This window comes from Heterocephalus glaber, unplaced genomic scaffold (assembly GCF_053883595.1).
Source record: "Heterocephalus glaber isolate CG9 unplaced genomic scaffold, H.glaber_assembly_v1.0 deba00000676, whole genome shotgun sequence".
Classification (NCBI taxonomy): Eukaryota; Metazoa; Chordata; class Mammalia; order Rodentia; family Bathyergidae; genus Heterocephalus; species Heterocephalus glaber.
Genome location: NW_028258156.1, coordinates 4,107,028 through 4,121,626, shown reverse-complemented (window position 1 = coordinate 4,121,626; position 14,599 = coordinate 4,107,028). Strand labels below are relative to the sequence as shown.

At 36.4% G+C, this 14,599-nt stretch overlaps 1 protein-coding gene across 7 annotated transcripts in view; it reads left to right on the top strand.

Annotated features, from left to right (window-relative positions):
* Snx10 (sorting nexin 10) overlaps window positions 1-12,615 on the top strand; it is a 62,738-nt gene extending 50,123 nt beyond the window's left edge. For all 7 annotated transcript variants that reach the window (XM_087206616.1, XM_004839525.4, XM_087206615.1 and 4 more), the window contains 4 exons: window positions 2,899-2,999; window positions 3,271-3,369; window positions 10,183-10,395; window positions 10,850-12,615. In XM_087206616.1, the coding sequence (XP_087062742.1) occupies window positions 2,899-2,999; window positions 3,271-3,369; window positions 10,183-10,395; window positions 10,850-10,931 (495 nt within the window). In that variant the 3' untranslated portion in view covers window positions 10,932-12,615. The remainder of the gene's footprint in view (window positions 1-2,898; window positions 3,000-3,270; window positions 3,370-10,182; window positions 10,396-10,849) is intronic.
* Window positions 12,616-14,599: the final 1,984 nt, after the last annotated feature.

The following is a 14,599-nucleotide window of genomic DNA, read 5'->3' as shown; positions in this document are numbered from 1 at the left end:
CTTATTTGAAACCCTTATTGTACTTTTTTAATATTAATATTTTAATGTTTATTGTCTATATGTGTGAAGATATGAATACATCTAAAATTCATGCTTAAAGAGTATTTATGACTTGCCGGGGATTTAGCTCAGTGGTTCCACTGCTTGCCTCGCAAGCTAAGGACCCGAGTTCGATCCCCAGTACCAAAAAAAAAGTATTTATGACTTGCTAATGGTATTTCTTTATGATCTGTTATACTCCTGGATAATATAGTGCCTGATAAATCTAAAGTTTGAAAGAATATAGAATTCTCAGGAAAAGGGATATATAGTATTTTATATATAGAATCAGCAAGTAGGAAATTAATACGTGTAATTAATTTGCTTTAGTTTAGATTTTGAGTAATGAATATGAGGAACAAACTACTGGAAATGATATACCTTGTTTTGAAATACTATCATAATCTTGTGAATAATTTTTTGTGGTGCATGGCCTTCTGTGATCATCCCGAACAAGGGTCAGCAAACTTTTCCTGTTCAGGGCCAGGCAATAAATGTCTTCAGTTTTGGGGCCCACGCAGCTCTGTTGTAGCACTCAGTTCTGGTGTAAGCCGAGAGCAGCCATAGACAATGTATGAAAGAATGAGCGAATCAAGCCCTATAAAACTGTTTGTCAAGACAGGTGGCAGGCCAGAACTGGCCCGTGAGCTATGGTTTATTGGCCCTTGGTCTTAAAGATAGTCACTTTTCCCATCTTATTTAATCGAGACTTCTCTTGGGAGCATAGAAACTGGCCCAGAATTTATCTGAGACTAAATAGCATATCTGAGGTAAAATTTAGCCATCATTTCATCTTCCCACTGTAAATCGTTACGTTGGCATATTGGTCACCCAAACCCAGTCATACATTTTTTTTTTCTTTTACAGTTCCTCAGTTTAGAAAATAAACCAAGCAAAAACTCAGAATTTATTTTTTTTGATGATGATGATTGTATTATACACCATTGCTAGGATATGCCGTACAGTTTTGTTTCAGTTTTACCCATAAGCTTACACCAGAACTGTGTCCTGTATAGAGTATTAGGAATGCATAAGAATAAACATGTGAAACAAAATGAAACGCTGTAGTTGCTTTTTAAGTGCTCTTAAAAATTATGAATCCTTATTGCCCACTATATGAGAGGCTTGAAATGTAATTATTCTTAAGAGATGAGAGCATAGATTCTTCTTTGCTAATATTGCACAAATATTATTTGGTGGTGTTCTGGCATTTCTCTGCAATGCTGATAAGTTGACAGTGACTTATGAATCTTGGCTTGGTGGGTAGCAGAGACAGATTTAAACGAACTTAATCAGGATGGTGGGGCTAGAGTTCTCGATCACCTCTGTTAGATGCTGCATCCGAGCAGGTTTGCAGGCAGAGAATCTGGTGATTAACTCATTTAAATTAACCTCAAGGGAAATAATAGCAGGAAACTCAGAAATCCTGATATTTACTTGGAATTTTAAACGAGTAGGGGGTAGAGCTGTGTGGACCACCATCTACGTTGTCCTGAGCGTGTCCTGTGAAGGCAGAACTCCGACCTAGACCTTATTCTGGTGATGTTAGGTGGATCTTTCTTTACAGACATCCATAATGATTATGAGCAAGCGGATAAATTGAGGGGGGATTAAGTGGGCCAAGCCCACATGGGAGGTATCAGGAGTCCTTGGTGCCTTGGTGCTCTCTGGGGAGAGAATACTGAGAGGACACCTGCCCAGGCCTTGTTAGGGCACTAATTCTGGTGTAACTCAGCCTGCTCGGTTGTCCCAAGGAGCACATGGGAGGGAGGCCTGAAATCACAGAATGTTTCTGCGCCAGACTCTTAGCAGCATGCTTTGCCACCATGTCATCAAAGACGCTGGGATCTAGCTAGCTGCTGTGGAGGCGACTCTGTTAACCTCTCTGCGTCCTGAGGTTTTCTGAATTTTAGAGATGCCAGGAACTGTGCTGTAGATTTCATGGGAACAGTTTAAGAACAAATGCACATAATCACTGGATTTCCCAAGAAAAACAACTACTGAGCTTACTAATTGGCAGAATAATTTTTGAAATAATACAAATCTTAGTGGCAAAAGTTTTGTTTCTCATTTGGCAATGTAAAGATTATGAAACAGAGTTTCATAAAAACAAAGAGTAGGGATCAACTTAGTTTTTGACACCAGAAGAGAAATATTTGTCAGTTTCTGACAAATTATGGCTTAGGTTAGAAGTGGCTTTTTCCAAATCTGTCTCAGGGAAGATGCAGGGAATCGGTCGGTAGTAACTAATAATATTAATAAACAACTTTTATCAAATGCTTACTGTTGATCTTGCAACCTTCTGAAATACGTATGTGCAAGTTTATCCCTGTTTTACCTTTCTGTCCCATCTGGAAGAGGAGACAAGTGCTGGCCTTCAGTTCAGCAGTGATTTCAGGATTCTGTGTGACCTGCGTGATCTGTAGGGATGGTCATATTGAGGAGACCTCCGAGGTGTGGTGAAGAAGCTGTCACTAGTCCCAAAGACTCTTACATCCACATGGATGGTGTTAAAATGCAGTGGATGACCTCGAGCTCTTAACTGCCTTTGTATGTTAGGATTTATTTTTCATGATTCATCCTTGAATGCAATACTCCTAGTTAGGTGAGTGGGAAGTTCCTTCAGGACCCAGGCCATGGTGGGGCCAGGCCACTGCTCATTCTGTCATCCCAGCTGGCTTCAGGGCTAGGTGTTGGTGAGTTACATGCAGATTTCTGAGGACTAGTGTAAATGTAAATATAGTTTTGGTGGGTTTACATCTTACTTAGAGCAAATATTGGGATCATATTATGTGTTATAGATATAAGGAAAATATTTTTCCTCAGATGAAGTTCATATTTGTCTTTTTTTTGGTATAGACTAATAGCATGTGTTTTACAATGAAAACATCCTGTGTACGAAGAAGATACAGAGAATTTGTGTGGCTGAGACAGAGACTCCAGAGTAATGCACTGCTGGTGTAAGTGACACTCCTCAGAGTGTACTGAGGAAGCTTTTATTATGACTCCGTATTTAAAAATTGATACGCACTAAAAATACAATATAAAGGGTTTTATAGGCTGTCTTGCTTTCGAGGTATTGCTTCAATTAATTGATTCCAACATGCCTTTTATAATAATTATAATAGCTATGTAGTAATTATTATCATGCATAAATTGCCTTCACTTTGAGAGATTTCGATAACTAAGTCACCTTGACTTGGTAATTAATTATTTTTTCTTTCTCACAAGGCAACTGCCAGAACTTCCATCTAAAAACCTGTTTTTCAATATGAACAATCGCCAGCACGTTGATCAGCGTCGTCAGGGTTTGGAAGATTTCCTCAGAAAGTGAGTGATCAGAAACTGTGGCCAAACCTCGGATGTGAGCAAAGAGCACTGTGAGACCTGTGGGTGCTGAAGGGGAGGATTTTCTGGAAAGCTAATCAGCTAAGCTCACAAATTCATTTCCTGTATTAGAGCGCCACCTTGTGGCTCATATGATATGGTACATATTTGGGACATTTTCTAGAAAACAATGAATAATGGAGTCAGGGGAAAAATACATGGTCTCTTAAGATGTAAAGCAGATATAGATTCTTTGGGAGTTCTGATGACAAAAGTAAAATTTACCAGGAAACAAATGTGCCTTGTTAGACAAAGGCCCTTAAAAACCGTCTTCATTTACAGCATTTAGGATTGACAGACTGAAATCATCTTTACAGTAGGCTGCTTATAATACCCTTCTGAGCTCCTCCAAATGAAGGGCTTAATTCATCCCATCAGAGGGAATGTGTGTAAAGGAGTATCGATGGTATCTGAATAGTCTCAGTGGTTTAACTCTGGATTACCCAGTGATGGAGGATACTTCCATTAGAGCTGCTTAAATACACACGATGAGGATTTCCCTTTGTCTCGCTCTTTGGCAGCTACAATACCTCTTTCACAGGAGGCTTGTCAAACGCTTTCACACTGACTCTAAGGCCTGGCTGCCTAGGTTCAAATCCTGGCTGTGCCACTTACTGGCTTAGGACTCTGTTTTCCCATCTATAACAGGAGGTAATAATAGAACCTGCTTCATAAGGTGGTTGAGAAGATTAAATGGGCTAATGAATATGAAGCGCTCACAAGAGTATAATGTGTCTGGCACAAAGTGTCCAAATGTTGGGCATTATTTATTTATTTATTTATTTTACAGTACTGGGGATCAAACCCATGCTCTCATGCATGCTTGGCAAGCACTCCACCACTGAGCTACACCCCTGGCCCTACACCACCATTATTTGAATGCCCTTAGACATGAAATAACTTTGAGTTTAATTTTCTAGCTTCTTATTCTATAGATAAGGATATAGGCTGAGTCATATGACTGCTCGTTAGTAGCAAGACCCAGACTCCCAAGGATTCATTCTTTTTCTAGTGTCTTCAAGATCAGAAATCATCTCCTTTCAAGTTCACTAAATAGGACCCTAGAGCAAGCCTGAAATAATATACTGCCTTCTCCCCATATGGCTCACTCATAAAGGGTCTGGGCATTAAGTATGCCCATGAATATTAATATTTATTTCTATTACACTGACATACTGCCTTTCCTTTGAAAGAGTCAGAGAGACATACAGAAAGAGCCAGGCTTATAAATTGAGGGAGGGCAGGGAAAGGAAGAGAAGCCAGAGGAATAAATATGAGAAGGGACTAGAAAAACTGACTAGTAGAGTCAAGTCGTCCAAAACATTTTAGTGGGGTTCTTTTGTATGTTGTACACATGACGGAACAAAGAGCTGCTCAAGTTTCCTCTGCTCTTTCCCTTTGGAGACAGCTCTGATCTTAATTGTTGTCTCTATGGGGCCCAGGTGGTGGATGACGTCTCCCTTAGGATGTGGTCTTGTGGACCAAGTTTGTAGAGCCAGGGGTGTTGAATCCCATGGTCTCAGCCAGCACTGGGGAGCTGCTCATCTTCTGTAAAGAAACCTCCTTGTTTGAGATTAAAAGACAGTATGTAATGTGTTTATATCACTAGTTAAGAACAGGGCATGTGTTTTTAACCAGGAATACCTTCATTGTTTTGAATACAACCTTTCCATCCTCAGTTGATCTACCAAAACTAATGACCCCTTGAGCACAGTGGGATTATGTATGCGTAGTTATTTTTTGCTCATTGTGTTGTCTGGGTGTTTGCAGCTTTATTTGATGGTGATGTCATAGTGGAAAGCATCCTGGTTCAGTAGCACGAGGAACTGTGTTCTAGATCTCTCATAAATCTTGGCTCTTGATTTTTTTCTTGTTATGCAGTCTTGGAAAAGTTACTTAATTTTTTTGAATCCCTTAATTGCTTTGAATTTCTGTAGAGTGGGATAATATATCCCAAATGTGTTGACCTCACTGTGGGGATGTGTTGTTCAGATGATTGCTGAGGATGCACTCTGAACACTCTGTGGCGATCCTTTATTCAACAGACATACTGAGTGACAACTAGGCCAGACTGTGTCCCAGGGGTATAGGACTACAAAGAATGGGGCCAATCTTTCTCCCCTTGAAACTTCTATCCTAATGGGGAAGTTATACACCTATTAGGGCTATGACTAGATTCACCACAATTGGACCTGGATTATGACCTAGAAATCAAATCAAGGAATAGACATGAAGCTATATTGTGATGTTATTCCACAATGGTATGTGAACATTTGTCTGTGAATTAGTTTCATATTAAAACTGAAAGCAGGTGCTTCTCCATGATTTGAACCTAAAGGATGCAAAGAGTCTAATACCACCCAGTTGGCTACAGACGTGCCCTAACCTCTGAGACCCCTCCTTTCTGTGTGCCTCAGATTCCAAGGCACAGCTCTCCTGTTCTCTGTCCTGTTTTTGTGCAGGTAGCAGCCTTCCCTGTCTTTGGCCCTGGAGCCCCATCTGTCTTCCCCTCCAAGCTGACTGGGAAAACTGCCTGTGATGTGCACTTCAGCACCGTGCCAGACAGACCCCAGCTTGACGTCCTGTGAGGCACCAATGGTTACCCATTAAGTAGGGTCACCCATCAATAGTGTCTATCTTATTTATAGAGGACCTCTAGGAATCACAGGACTAAAATGTGAAATATATTTGTGTTACAGACTTTGAGCATGTATTTTTAAAGTCCAGTTTTGGTTTTTTTTGGTACCGGGGATCGAACTCGGGTCCTTGTGCTTGCGAGACAAGCAGTGGAACCACTAAGCTAAATCCCCGGGCCTAAAGTCCAGTTTTTATATAAGCTTTAAAGTTGTTAGTGCAAGGACCCGAGTTCGATCCCCGGTACCAAAAAAAAAAAAAAAAAAAGTTGTGAACCTGAAGGCCTGAGTATATGTTTAAACTCCATGAAATCAAAATGTCTCTTTGCATATGTGTGTATTTATATATAATGTAAGATGTATTTTTTCATTTTAAGGTCATTGTAAAATAATACATATTAATAGCAAATACATATTCAAGATGATCTTCATCAAGAAGTTAGAAAAATTGTTTTTTTGACTAGTTGCCAAATAAGAATATACCATTTATCGAACACTTGCTACATGTTTGGTATTTTACATGTTACATCTTAATATTTAGTGGTCTTAGGAGTTAGGTATTATCTTAGTTTTATATATAAGGAAATTATAGGGAAGTTGGAGGTACTGTATTCCAGGAACTGGCAAGTTTATAATTAGAATTCTTCTAGCAAAATTTAGTCAGTATGATTGGCAGATTTTTCAAATATATTTATTTTTTCTCAATTTTGATTATAATGTTCCTTTTGTATTCCTTTCTCTAATTATATATTGAAGGTAACTTGTAATAGTTATAGAACAAGAAAGTTACAGACTCTGCTAGTAAGTTTTCAACTATGAATAATGGGCTTCCTACTGTTTTTTTTTGGTACCAGGGATCGAACTTGGGTCCTTGTGCTTGCACAGCAGGCAGCGAAACCACTGAGCTAAATCCCCGGCCCGCCTACTGATTTTTTAGGGTTAATCGATATTTGGCTTTGCTTCTTTACTGAATGCATCCTGTGACTATAACTGTATTCACACTACAATTTAGATTTTTACATTGTGTTTTTGTATTTCTTATAGTTTTGGGTTTTTTGTTTTATAAGACTTATCACTGAAGCACTACAGCTAGTTTTTACACACACACACACACACACAATTTTTTGTAAATGTCTGTGTTCAGTAGAGGGCACTACAGCACAGATCATGAATATCTTCAGTGAAGATTTGTATGGTTTTACATTAAAATATTTTTCTCATTGGAAGAGGTAAAGGGGCTGTTATTGTTTTCTACTCAAACTGCTGGCCTTCTCTACTGCATAGATGCAGATAGATACCATTATATTGGGTTCAGTGACCCAGGACATCCTTAGTTAAGATTTAATGATTTCGTGTAGCCACATATTGTTCTTAACTGTGAATCACTACATAATACACCTAATAATATCACGTTGAGGAAAACCAGATTTTCAGCTGTGTCCAATTCAGGAAAAAAGTAGGTTTTGCTTTGTTTAAAGCTGTTACAGAAAAAGGAGTAACAGAATCCCCAGCCCTAAACATTTATTTTTATGGAGGTTTCTAACAATGACATTTTATTGACTGTTTTACAGAGTACTCTATATTAAGTTTGAAGTTGATTTTCTGCTATTAGATTTGTTTGTGGAAAATGTGGCACAAATATGACTAAGGAAAACACAGGATTTAATGCTATAATGGTAGCAGTCACAGTACTCTCTGATAGATGGTAAGCCAGATATGAGCCTAAATGGTATTACTAATATGAACCAGACTGAAAACACAGCCCAAATTTTGCATTTTAAATTTTACTATGAAATATCTGATTAAAAAATAAAAATACATTTAAAAATTTTAATTTAAAACTCTTGCCCATGAAGCTTGTGGATAGTTTAACCAGAAAAACAGAACAAATTCTAAAAACCAAAACCACGCCTAGCAGACACACTGTTTTTGACGTTGGGGCCTGTGTGTGTATTCAGATGTTCTCTTCCCAACCTCCTCCTTTTCTCTCCACTATTGTGAGCTGGGCTGTGGCTCCCTCCCTTTTTACCTGTGTGTCCCCCAGGTGGCGGTATTAAGCAGAAAAGAAAACACTGGGAAATAATGAGTCTAATGTACAGTAAAATTGGAAATTGAATTATAGCTCAAGAAAAAGGACAGTAGCCTTGAGGTCCTGATCAACCTGGACTCTGATCACTTTTGTTTTCTGTACCCATGTGTTAGGTTACTAGCAAGTTAATAACAGTACGTGAGCAGTTCAAGGCTCCGTAGAATTGCTTTAGACATGAAATAAAGCTAAAATGAATTTGTGTCCAATATCATTGGCATTAGTGCTCATTATTTTTGTGGTGTAATGCCTCAAACCATCTAAAATCAATTTTAAAGATTATCCATTATTTCATAAAGAAAATAAAACACATTTCCAACAGAAACAAAGCAGTGAGTATAATCCTATGAGCAGTTACTTGTCCTATGGCTGGCAGAAAACTACCGACAGGAGGCCAGGGGAAACACTGCTCCAACTTCACAGCCGGTCCAAGTTCGTATTAGTAGGTTGTTGCTATATAACTCTTTCCTTAATTTGAAGTATTTAAAATAAGAATGGTAAACATTTGTAAGTGCAGAAAATAAATCTTGAAGAGTTGTAAAATGGATTTACTACTTGGGGACTTGTACTTGCTAAGTTAATCTTTATCATGTGACATGGTCATCTGCTGGGAGAACCCAGGGCAGAGGACACGCTGAGAGCAAGTATTTAGTTTTTTTGCTTGAGATTTTCCCTTTTAGAAAGACCAGTGAAGAATATTTCCTTAAACTACATTTATAAGCCTTTCGAAACAAGGGGGCTAGCTGGATTTTAGTTTTGAGATGTGCATTTGTAGACATTTGTCTTCTTGAGGAAATAACTTTTATTTTGAAGAAAGAGATTTGGTACCCTAATGACTTTGGAGGTTGACTGAATTTATAAAAAGCCACAAACGATTTATTTTTCTAATTACTTGTCTCAACATGCAAAATATAAGGTAAAATTAAATTGCTGTGAAAACATTGTTTTTCACAGATCTCTATATGAAAAATCCTATATTACATGAATTATACTTAGGCTTTAGTGTTACAGTTTCATCTTCTATATCTGTTTTAGTGTCTTCTGTTATGTCATTATTGAACTATTAATTGAGGGTAAATTATTACATGTCAAAAATCTTTGCTAAAAAGATAAAACTGGTTTTAAGTGTAAGGGTAACTTTGATTTGATTTCCTACTCTAAGACATGGATATCAGAAAAAACACATTCACTGATTATATGAATTTTAGCATATGTAGATTTTGCTACAGGGTATTTTTTAATCCTCCGTGTAGTTCTGGTACATTAGTTAAAATTTATACTATCCTTTCATCTTTCATGAACTTTAATCTTTCATGTGAGATGACCAGTATGTACTTATCACAGAATCATTATATTTTAGTTATATATGATAAAATTGGCTGTGGTCATTTTTATTTGGTTGTTCAATTTGACAGTACAGATGCAGGACTACTGAAGACTATGGAGAAATTTTTCATCAACTTTAGATTAAAAAAAAAAGCCATCTCTCAAATAAGCCCCCAGTAAACGAGTACATATATATATATATATATATATATATATATATATATATATATATGCATACTTGTAAAGTAAGTCAGCATAGAACATGCTGAAAAATATATTGACTTTTTCATATAATTTTTAATAGTAGTTAAAAGTTTTGATGTTTCATGACAGCCTGTCCAATAAAGATCACTGAATTGACATGCTGTTGGCAGTAAATTTTTTTAAGTAGAATAAATTTCTGTGACTGTATAAGCAAAATATTCCCATAATTAATCCACATAGTCGTAACAGATGGTTAAATTGAAGAAATGTCCTTAAAGTTATTCTTTTAACAGATGTTCTTAACTATTAGCTTCATGTTTTTACTCACCTAAATTTCTAAATAATTGAATAAAAGTTAACATATGCTTCATCCCTTTAATGGGCAGAGCACATAACTGAGACAAAGTTTAGCATAGCAGAAAAATTACTTCAGTGGCACATTCTAAGGTTTACCCGCTATCTGTTCATCCCTGCTCACTGGTTATTTTTTCTGTCTTTCTTGCACAGAGTCCTACAGAACGCACTTTTGCTTTCAGATAGCAGCCTCCACCTCTTCCTGCAGAGCCATCTGAACTCCGAGGACATTGAGGCATGTGTTTCTGGGCAGACCAAATACTCAGTGGAAGAAGCCATTCACAAGTTTGCCTTAATGAACAGACGTTTCCCTGAAGAAGATGAAGAAGGAAAGAAAGAAAACGATGTAGATTATGATTCAGAAAGGTACTTCCTTATATTTTGGTTTAATGTATACATATTTATATAACACATAGTGCACATATGCATGTGTACAGATACTACACATACCTCGCTTTTTTGTTGATGTAATACTAAGATAATGAAAAAATTAATTGACTGAGATTTTATTGAGCTGTGACAGCTCATCATAGTAGTCTTCACACACACCTCCACACTGAATTAATGAATGCAGTAGAAATTCAATTATCTGCATTCTGATTATGTGACTTTCATTTAGTCAGACTTGAATTATTCGCGTTTAAATTATCTAGCTAAAAAAATATCCAACTGCACTCCAAATGGCTAATTAAAAGTCCAAATTTCCTGTCTCTCTTTGTGACTGGAGATAATTAAAGTTCTCCTCTGTTACTCAGGCTTTGAGTGTGTTGTGAAAACCAATTTCCTCTTTTTATTATTTTCCCCCTCTCTTCTTTTCCAGTTCATCCTCTGGGCTTGGACACAGTAGTGATGACAGCAGTTCACATGGAAGTAAAATAAGTACAGCTCCGCAAGAATCTTGAAAAATAATTCTGTTACTATATTAGGAATACATTGTGTCCAGTCATAAAGAAAGCTTGCTAATAATATATTCTTACCTAAAGCTCACTGTCATGATATTATGTATTTAAATTGTTAAAGATGGTGGCTTGTTTATGAGTGGTACGTATTTTTATGTTGTCTAAATTTAGCCAAGCTTCTATATAAAGCTAAAAGTCTGAATGCCATACTTTCCTTTATCGCCAATTATTTATTGATAAATAAGATCCTGCCTTCCAAAGAAATGATTTATGTGTTTCAAAAAAACTAGCTGGTTTTACTGAGTTTTAAAAGATAGTATACAGGTAGCATTTAAAATCCTGCTAGAGCATTCCTTCTGTATCAAGGGGGCAGTTACTAAACACGGCATGTGTGATGTTAGCCACTTAGAGGAACAGCATGGACCAGACTGCATCATACATGTGGTGGATATTTTGTAGATATCTTTCCCACACTGGCAAAACACTTTGCTTTTGAGTGTTTGACTGAGATATTTAACAATAATTAATCTTTCCAGTATTCTATTTCACACTTCGATGGAAAATGTATCTTATGAATAGAGATGTATTAAGATAATGTTTACATCTTAGAAAATTAACAGAAATAGTGTTAGTCATTTTACTTACATTTGCAATATGTACATTCAGAAATACATTTTCATTGTCTTAAAATCAGCTTAAACAAATTGTTTCTAGAAACAGATCATTTGTTTTCATTATTACTGTGTCATTAGAATTACAGGTTAATGATTTATTTTCTGACCAAATATGTAATTTTTTATCACTACATAACTTTCATTATCAGTGATGGCTTCTTACTACTAAAGTCAGAAGAAGGGTCTTAAAAAATTTACTAAATTTAATTTTACTAATAAATATTACCATAATTTTGAAAAGGATGTCAACTTGCCAATTTCAGAGTTCATTATTCATTTTTAAAAAGGCTTTTCTTTTGGGCATCTACCTGAAGGTCGGTATTTTAATAAATGTCTGTATGTGGGTATGTGGCCCAAAGATAAAATGTCCTAGATAAACTACTTTGAACTTCAAATTTCAGATGAAGCAGCATTTTCTTGAGATAATCCAAGTTTTTTCCTGATTGAATGGTAAAAAATATCTCTGTGAATCTAATGGGAAGATATTTTCACACAACCGGGATAACTTGTTGCTTTTTATTTTAACTGAGAGTATAGCTAAAAGTTATATTATTAAAAAGTTTTCAAAATGCTTGTTTCAAAGAACAACAAAAAAGAACAGAAAAGTAAGATCCAACAAAAATTAATTTAGATTAAGAATGATTTAATTTCTCCTTTTTTGATCTAAAACATTATTAAACTTTTATAAAATTTTGATTTAATGTACCTTATATTTTATTATTTTATCATCAAAGACTCATTGTTTTAATGCAGAAAAAAACCTGATTTAGGAGTTATTTTGCTAACATGTAAAGTTTGCCAGGAGGCATCAGAGCAAGTCTGCAGCTCCTCACCAATACGGATTTGAATTCACACTATTTCTGTTTCACAGCACTCTGAAGAGCATATACTGTGCCACCAGTTGTCATATTATTTTTAAATGATGTAACAGCCATCAAATTAAGAAATGCCTCATATTTGGAATGTAAACTTAATGTGCTTATTGTTTTCACATTAAACAAGTAAAAAATCAACTTTGCTGGATCACTTATTTTCCTTAAAATATTTCTTTTGACTTAGACATAAATTCAGTGTGTTTTTAAAATTATTGGTAATTTTTAATGAAGAACTTTGGTAAAACTTTTTAATATTTGCTTCAGTTGTACATATTTGTCTTGGTTCAGCTGTTCTGATGTCAAGGCACTAGCTTCTTAAAACTGATTTCTTGCAGCCGAGATATTTAGATGAACTTTAGCTCTCAATGGTTGCTTTGTCTCTTATTTTTCTCTGGCATATTTTTTTAAAGCTTTCTTTAGGAAAAGAAAATAATTATGTAACTAAACTGAAGAGAAGAGATGTTTAACACTATTTTAAATGTGGCTTAAATTTAAAGAATTTGAATTGTGGATGCTTTATGATTTATATACATTAAAATTGTATTACTCTGACTAGTTCTGCAAGGGCAGACTTCACCTATAAAGCCAGCTTACATGTTTTGTTTTAGAACTGGCTTTATATATATAACCCAAGGGATCTACAATGAAAGCCAATAACCTGTTACTTAAGGCTTGTTTTAAAATCTCACTTGGAAGAAAGTGATTTAATTCTAGTTAAAACTTCAAGTTTTAAAAATTATGAGGGAAAGCTACAAATGTTTATATCTTCAAGCAGTTATTGTTCCTTTAGGGACTAAATATCTTGCCAGAGCTTTTCAAGCCTAGTTCAAATTTTACTGAATCATCTATACAACAAGTGGTATGAATAGAAAAAGTAAAAGAATAAAAATTCTTTTATATCACAATTAAGAATTTAAGCAAATTCATTCACCTAGTCACAGTTACCATTATATTCAACAACTGGATATTGTTTTGAATTCAGTTTATATTTTTTGGTACCTTAAAGATTTGTCATGATCAAGCTACTGTGGTACAAATAAGGTTTTCAGAATTTGAGCCGTGAAGGACCCTTTTTCATGAAAGGCCTCTAAAATATTAAGACAAAAATAGCAAAAGCTTATTCTGTTTCTAAAGTCTCCCTCTTAATATTTAAATTAGTATCTGATGAATATAATGCAGCATCTTTTCAACAGAGGAAACAATTTATTTCAGTACGGTTTTGTTTTTGTCTTGAAATATAGACCTTTGTTATACATAAACACTTTCAAATACAAAATGCTGTCTGAAATTAGTTATTGCAGTTCGACATTCAAAGCATAGATATAATTTTCTTTGTAAATAAAGGTCATAAGAAATTAACACATTTAAGAGTGGAGTTCAAAAAATTTAGAAGGATGTAAACCATTTCTTTAAAATCTGGTATATTTACACAGGACTCTGGCTCTGTTCTTTGCCATATGCATCTTACAAACGAGTCACCATTGTCCCTTTAAGTCAGACACAATTGTTTTTCACCCTTGCTGGAAACTTTTCTGGTTCCTTGTTATGAACAGTGCATTGGACACTCATTTATTTTAGCAGCGCGAACTCCGGTAGTTAATGACCTTTTCTTTTTCACTAAAATTCCAGAGACTTCTTTTCAAAAGATAAAGAGTAAAAGAAAAAAAAAAAGCTACAATTTTCTGCTGAATTTAAACTCTGGTGAAAGACACGATGCACATAGTTTATGCTAAAGAGGAAAATACCCTTTCTCCCCCCCGACGAGAACTGTAGCTTTATCCAAAACTCCAGACCGCTTGTCTTTGCTGCTAGAGGCACAGCACGGGCATAACTTGTGGTTGTGTTTTTGCTAGTTTCTTACCTCTGGGCCTTCTTTATAGCTTTGCCCCCCACCCTGCCGGCGGTAGCGCTCCGGCCGCTGCACCCTCGGCCGCCTGTTGGCTGCAGCGCCCCGCGGCTCGCGCACGCGCCCCCGCGCCGCGTCCCGCACACGCGCGCTCCCGCCGCCTCCCGCCGCAGGCGGCTACTGGGTGACAGGTAGCGAGCCAGCCGGCCTCCGTCCGGTAACCCATGGCAACCGCCCTGGTAACCCATAGCAACTGCGCTCCGTAGAGGGCAGGGA